This window comes from Lactuca sativa, chromosome 5 (genome assembly GCF_002870075.4).
Source record: "Lactuca sativa cultivar Salinas chromosome 5, Lsat_Salinas_v11, whole genome shotgun sequence".
Taxonomy (NCBI): domain Eukaryota; kingdom Viridiplantae; phylum Streptophyta; class Magnoliopsida; order Asterales; family Asteraceae; genus Lactuca; species Lactuca sativa.
The window spans coordinates 10,312,067-10,319,722 of NC_056627.2; the positions used below are offsets into that span (position 1 = coordinate 10,312,067).

Genomic DNA, 7,656 nt, shown 5'->3' on the forward strand with positions numbered 1-7,656 from the left:
TAGATCCCTCGTCTCCATAGACCTGATTCATTCATTTGAAATATAAGTAACCAAGCCGAAGCACATGTAAAATGAACCGAAATCTGAAAATGGTGGATCGGGGGAACCAAGAACCGGACCGAATACCACTAATTGGTTCCGGTTGTGGTCTGGTTTTTTGGTTAAAAAGTTCATCCTTACATACATTGATGTAGATAGGGTTTTTGAGTCCACGATTATTATATTAGTTTAAACTTTAAAATAATATGTGAGTTATACTAATTGTACTTTTTATTTTGAGGAAATTACAAATTTAGCCAAAGTCCCATTACTTTTAATGGCTTGTCACAAAATAGCAAAAAGTGAACCATTTTCTGAAAATATTTGACGAAACCATAGGCCATAGGTGATTTGCTATTTCATCTTCTTGGACCGCAAATTTGGCCCATTGTCGGACCATGGGTTTTAAGTATAAAAACCTATAATTTTTGAAGTAACCCTTTCTTTCACACTTTCAACTTCAAAAAATTCTTTCAACATTCTCAATGGCTCAAGGTCAATATACACACGAAGACTTTGTGAGTTGTCTAGTTATTTCATGTTATAAGGGTGTTTTATTAGTTTTTACATCATTTAGGATAGGTTTATGTTAGTTATTTGCCAAAAAAAAAATGGAGATGTATCTTTTTTTAGAGAAAACGGCATCTAGCAAGCATGAAATTGTAGGTGTATAGCCTAAAATCGCAGGCAAATATTTTCTTGTAGAGGAAATCGCATCTAGCTGTGAGCAAATCGGAAATCACATCTAGCTGTGAGCAAATCGGGAATCGCAGCTAGACTGCATGAAATCACAGTTAGGCTAAGAGAGCTTTGTGTATTGGTGATTCGTGCCTATGATTTTGTGCATCAGTAATTTGTATCTGTGATTATGTATGTGTGACTTTAAGGCACGATATAGAATATTAGTAAATTGTAGATTTATTATTATTTTTTTATCATATTATATAAGAAAATTATGTTGATAGTTAATATTATTGATTTATTGAGTTGTTTGTTTTTAGCATGCGGAGCAAAACTTTAAGACAGTTACAAATATTGAAGGGTTGGGATATAAATTATGAGAACCGTTAACTAGACAGTTACAAATATTTCGAGCGACAATATTCAAATATTTTTTTTGGATGTCCTAGTATTTTGAGGGGTCGGGTTGTTTGTTCTTAAAATGTTTTTATAGATTCTGAACAAACAGTGCGAGAAGAATAAGTTATTTGAAAGGATTAATAATGACCAGTGGGTTCTTAGACATTTCTGAAAAAACCAAGACTATTAAGTGATTTGTAAGAGTTAATAATCAACTATGACTATATAATAATGTATTTCTAAGATGTTGGAAACCAAAACTAGTATTAGATTTATCTAATAAACTAGTCTTTCATTTTCACCAAATATAAAAATTCAATAAAATTAATATACTTCAAAAAAATCAAACTGAAATTGCATATTCTAGAAATCATGGCCAAACATATGTTAAAACCCTTAACTAGATTATCTAATATACTTATATCTTGGCATATCCATACCTACGAATTATGTTCAATAACAGTATGTTTCAAATATACTTAAATCTTGTAACCACAATCAGTTCAGTTCTAGCTGAGAATATAAATTACAATCACATTGCAGGTTAAATGTACAACGAGTAACATACTTGACCTTACTGTTTTTTAATAGGAGCATTTTTTACGTATAATAACATCCTTATCATTACTTAATTTAATCCATATTTTAACACCTTTGGCTATGGGATTGAACTCAAAATGATGAAACAAAAAGTTCCACATTTAGATGCAAAACGTCTCATCCCTGCAAAATTTCCAGTTTCGGAGGAAGAAGAATCAAAAGGAACTGGCAACAAGAATGGCTTGTCGGCATCTGGCCTTCGCCTGTTGAAGCCTCTCGTTCAAAGTCTCTTCTTTCACAGAAGCTTTAACCATCGCCAGATCCATTTCCATCAGCTTCAACACTCTACAAAGCTCCGTCACCATCCTCTCTTCCACTTTCCCTTCATCTCTCAGATCCTCCGCCTCTTCTCTCGCTCTTTCCGCCACAATTTCACCGGCTTTCGCCAGCAACGCCGTCGATCCGTACTCCATTCCCATCAACTCCTCCAATTTCTCCAGAAAATCCATTATCACGTAACCTATAGGCTTCTCTAGAGGAATCGGCACCGTTCTCTTCCATCCGACTTCGAAATTCGGAGGTTCTGGTTTTACGAGGCCTGATTTGGATCTTCGGTCTCTGACGATCTCGGATTTTCGTCGTTTCTCGATGGGGAAGCTATCCGAGCTGGTGGTGGTTGAGGAGTCGGGAGAGGGGAAGTCCGGTGGCTGAGAGGATGCATTTGAAGTGCATTTGATGACAGAACGTCTGTGAGGAGGTGGTTTTAGGGAGGTTTTGAAGGGGTAGAGGTGGAAAATGGTAGAGGAAGCCATGGCAACACCAACCGAATGAAGATAAGCCTTGCTTATTTTTCCTCTATTTGTTCTGTTTTATATTGCCCGTAAAAAAAATTTACATATTTTTTCTTAAGATAAATCATAGATGTCAGCATATATTAAGTTCTCAAATTTCTAAAAAACACACCATCTTCCATCCATTGTTTGTATTGATGATTGATATCGGGAAAATGACTTAGGAGGGCAATTATCTCTTATCCGTGTTCACATATTTACAATTTTTTATTTTTTGTACATAAGAAAGCAACTAACTTGTTTTAACTGTGTAACATTCCAAAAATCATGACCAAAAATTTTGTTTTTAATTTAATACTAAAACCATAATTATCAAACCATTAATTTAATACTCTGGCATCGGGCCTCGCCCGGCATCAGGCCCCGCCTGGCATCGAGCCCCGCTCGGTATACAGATCTGTCTCTCTTAGGCCCCGTCCGCTAAACACATACAATCATATAACATGCTAACACATAAAGAAACATACTCTACTGTATCCATGTCCTAAGAAACATACTCTGCTAATAATGAGATATGGAACTCCGTCCGTACTCAGCTAGTTCCAGCCAGGGATTCAACAGTGCAAGGTGAGTCTCCTCACGATGTGAATGGGTCTAAGGCCACAATGCCAACCCATGTAGTCTATGAGTAGGAAGACCCGGGGGTTAGCCCTAGGCATTATATGCTAGTATGTTATTCCAGACCAAGGTTTGATGTCGGGCGGGTGACCGAGGAATGTTTGCATGTTAGATTATACTTGTTGTCTGTGTGATACTTGTATGTGCTTGGTAGAGAGGTGAGTGTGGGCGAGGTCCTGTATCTCATCACTAGCTGAGTACGGACGATGTTCCGTATCTCATTATTAGCAGAGTATGTTTCTTAGGACAGGGATACAGTAGAGCATGTTATATGATTGTATGTGTTTAGCGGAGGGGGGGGGGGGAGGGGGCAGAGACAGACGAGGCCTAAGAGAGACAGATATGTATACCGAGCGGGGCTCGATGCCAGGCAGGGCCTAATGTTGGGCGGGGTCCGATGCTGGAGTATTAAATTAATGGTTTGACAATTATGGTTTTAGTATTAAATTAAAAACGAAATTTTTGGTCATGATTTTTGGGATGTTACACAGTTAAAACAAGTTAGTTGCTTTCTTATGTACAAAAAATAAAAAGTTGTCAATATGTGAACACAAATAAGAGATAGTTACTCTCCTAAATCATTTTCCCGATTGATATCTATAAAGGTTACCTCTGATTTGCTATATCTTTTTTAACATCAAAGAAGTATTCTAAGTTTATTATTTTATTAACCGATATGGGAATTCCTAGAACTCATGCACTCTTTTTACTTGAATAACTTTTGAACTATCTTACCAAAGTATAATATTCATATATAATAAATTAAAACAACGAAATTATTAGATGAAAACGTTACATCTAGTCCACTTTTAAATAAATATTATCTATGCATCTACACAAGTATTACATATATAAGTAGAGAAATATTACATTCTTGGAAACATTTTCATACATATTTAATATATTTTTTGGATTATAATGAGTTATTTTAGGACTACACCGAGCAAGAAAATTGTTAAGATTGATCATCAGTCATTATTTGGACCTCTAACGATGACACTTTTTTCATAGCCTCGGTTGCATCGAAATCATATTCACCCTCAGTGTTAACTGTATGTTATATTAGTTTACTAGTATTACTGTATACATCATTATGTTTTATTTATATACAAATTCAGACTTTAATTATTTGAATAAGTACTAATAACTCTAAATAATATTGAAACATAAAAATTAAATTATATAGCATAAATAAATATCAAATAACAAATATTATATAAAGTATCATCATATAAGTAGTATATATTGAGTAGCATCATAATGCTACACCAAATTCTAAATTTATACGAAGACTGAGATTCTATGTTAAATTAGAAATTTCTTTCATTTCATAACTTATTTAAAACTTTTGACAAACATGGATTGGTCTCTTTCGTCCTTTCAATGTTAAAATATCAATTAGGTTAACTATTTGTTGATGAAAATGGTTATTTTAGGTCGGAGCATATACCATCTTTTCACCTTTCATATTTTGTCTATCATCTTAGTGTCATCTTATTTTCTCATCACTCTCATCTCATTTTTCAAAATCGGAAATTATCATCTTTCACTTCACTTATTTTTAACTTTTTATTAAATATTATACATTTTTATAGAGAATTAGAAATCATAAATTTTAATATATTTTTTATAATTTTTTATTATATATATAATTTAATTAAATATCATTTAACTGAAAAAGAGAAAAAAAATACATCTATAAGTCGATGTCCAATAAGAAAAGAAGAAAAAATAAGAGAAATGTATCATACCCGACTACCGCACCCACACCGCACCTAAGTTGTGGTGTTCCTGGATGTGATTCAACAAACTGCATAGAGACTACATAGAGCAGCATGTATGTATGGCCTTAAACCAAAATAGATGTATTAATATATTGTGAGTGATTACTAACTAATCAGGAAAAAAATGTAAAAATATTTCGACATATAGAGAAAACATTTTGTATATTATCTTATTTTGAAGCTATTTACTTGCCTTTCTATATCTTTCCAAATTTCCAATAACAATGTTTTCATGTCTCATTATTTTAATCGTCTCATGACAAAACCTTGTTTCTCTCTACTTTATGTTGACATAGATCTTTTGTTAGTTTTGCAAGTTACAACTTCTATAACTTTGGTAAGTAAGATTATAATTTATTCAAATCGTCATTTCTAGGTGACGTTATGAAATGAACCAATAACGTGAAGAAAAAAGCTTGTCCACATGGTTGTGCATAATAAATGTATACGAGTTCACTTTGAATTTTTGTTATAATTATATTGGGTTGGACCAATATTGTGAAAAGTATGTCTACATATTTTATGGTGAGGTGATGATAACAAAAGAAAAAATGAAAAATCCATTGGATTTCATGGAACAAAGTGATTGCCCAAAAGCTGATGGTGGTTTGGGTGTAGGTTCAATCAACTCCCTAAACATAGGTCTAATCGTGAAGTGGTGGTGGCGCCTAAAAACTGAGAAGGACTCATTGTGGGGAAGAACGATTAGAGACATTCATAATCTCAATCACAAGCCTCATGACTATCTTGCAAACAGAAACATATGTGGTGCTTGGAACAATATTTCATATGTTAGGAAAGAGTTAAAAAAGAATGAACTTGAATTGGATGATATCTTCAAATTGCACATTAAATCTAGCGAGAACCCACAGTTTTGGTTTGACAAATGGACAGGACCTCAGATCCTAAGTGTCAAATATCCGCATCTTTACGATCTTGAAGATAGAAAACGGTGTTCAGTTTCAGATAGATTCTTGAATGGGGAATTTGTTGGACATTGGAAAACTCAGGTGGTAGACCATGTGATTAATCAAAGCATAGCCAACTTACAAGCTGAGATGTCTACTGTTGTGCTATTACCTGGTGAAGATCAATGGAAATGTGTATTAGACAATAGTGATACATATTCGGTGTGTGCCATGTGTAGGAGGATTGAACAACAGAGAAATTCTTATAGTACTCTCCCCACTTTCAAATGGAATAAGACCTCTCCTATAAAAGTAAATTGCTTCATATGGCGTGCGATGCAAATGAGAATCCGTCAGCGGTGGCTTTAAGAGTATGTGGTGTAGGGTCCGTTCCAGTTACATGTGGTATTTACATTGGTGGGGTGGAATGTGCAGATCATCTTTTACTGAATTGCCCTTACGCTTGTGAAATAAGGTCTAAAATTTTCAACTGGTGCGGAATAACATATAATTATCTCACTCTTGTTGCTGATTTACTTACATATGTGGAGCAATGGGGTACCTCTCCTAAGAGGCGAAAAAGATTCGGAACAATTTGTCATAGCTTACTATGGAACCTGTGGAAATATAGGAATGATAGAATCTTCAATGGTGTATTTAGAAATCCTACTAAAGACAGTCCTCTCCATTCAATGTCCCATAGAGTTGTTTTACTTATGTTGGTTTTTTCCTCTGTGTGTTTCTTTGTTTCGTATTCTAGACTCTTGCTAGTTGGAGTTTTTTAATAAAATTTGTTGTTCAAAAAAAAATGTCTACATGGTTGTTATTGGCATCATGTGACATTGTGAAAGCCTTGGAGTAAATGGTAAAAGTTAACTACTATCAATCTGAATCATTAATTAAAAAGAGATAATTATGATTAAGAGTTATTATCTTGTCTTAATTATGGAATGAACCCTACCCAATATTAGGGGTGTTGAACGGATAATTTTTTCGGGTTTCGGGTAATTCAGGTCGGGTAATTCGGGTTTTTCATGTTAGAAAAATTACCCGTTACCCTACCCAAAGTAAATTCGGGTAATTTGGGTTTTGGTAATTCGGGTATCGGGTCGGGTTTGAGTAATTTGGGTATTACCCGAAATATATGATTTTTTTTTTTGAATTTCACCTAAAAATAAATTTAATAAAATAAATACGTCGTGCTTTATTAGTCTTGTTTATATAAACAAACGAGACATAAACGAAGTTACTCAAGCTTTGAACATTGAGATTTTCTACTCAATAATACATGAGATATCAAGTATTTTTTTAACGACTTAATATAATCTAATAAAATGTTAAAAAAACAAATACCTAAAGATCTTAATTTAAAAGTTTAAAATATTTAAGATAAATGTAGTCATAAGTTTTGTCATGTTCTAAAGTTTCGTCAAGATAATGAGTTTGTTAGTTATAATAAAAACTATAATATAGAAAACAGTTAAGTTTTAAAGAACGTGATGATATATAAAAATTACTTTTAATATTGTTAGTGTCGTATTGTCATAATAAATATATTTATGTTTTATAATGATGATATTAGTTTAAACGTGATCAAATATCTGCTATATAGTACAAGCTCTATAAAAAGAATGAATTTTTAAAATAATTTGGGTAATTCGGGTATACCCGAAACCCAAAAAATATACCCTTTACCCGACCCGAAAAAATCGGGTAACCCGATTACCCGGAAAATTTTACCTGATACCCAATTTACCCCCCGAAAAAATCGGGAGGGTAATTCGGGTATCGGGTATTTTCGACAGGGCTATCCAATATGATGTTTGCTTGTTTGCG

At 33.6% G+C, this 7,656-nt stretch overlaps 1 protein-coding gene across 1 annotated transcript; it reads right to left on the minus strand.

Annotated features, from left to right (window-relative positions):
* Nucleotides 1-1,626: 1,626 nt before the first annotated feature.
* Nucleotides 1,627-2,531, minus strand: LOC111914380 (protein CHLORORESPIRATORY REDUCTION 41, chloroplastic). Its single transcript, XM_023910133.3, has one exon. It carries the CDS (start codon nt 2,469-2,471, stop codon nt 1,875-1,877), a length of 597 nt encoding a protein of 198 aa, XP_023765901.1. The 5' UTR covers nt 2,472-2,531; the 3' UTR covers nt 1,627-1,874.
* Between the last annotated feature and the right edge of the window lie 5,125 nt (nt 2,532-7,656).

Excerpts from the sequence above, each read along its gene's own strand:
- LOC111914380 (XM_023910133.3), bottom strand. The coding sequence starts at position 2,471 with ATGGCTTCCTCTACCATTTTCCACCTCTACCCCTTCAAAACCTCCCTA.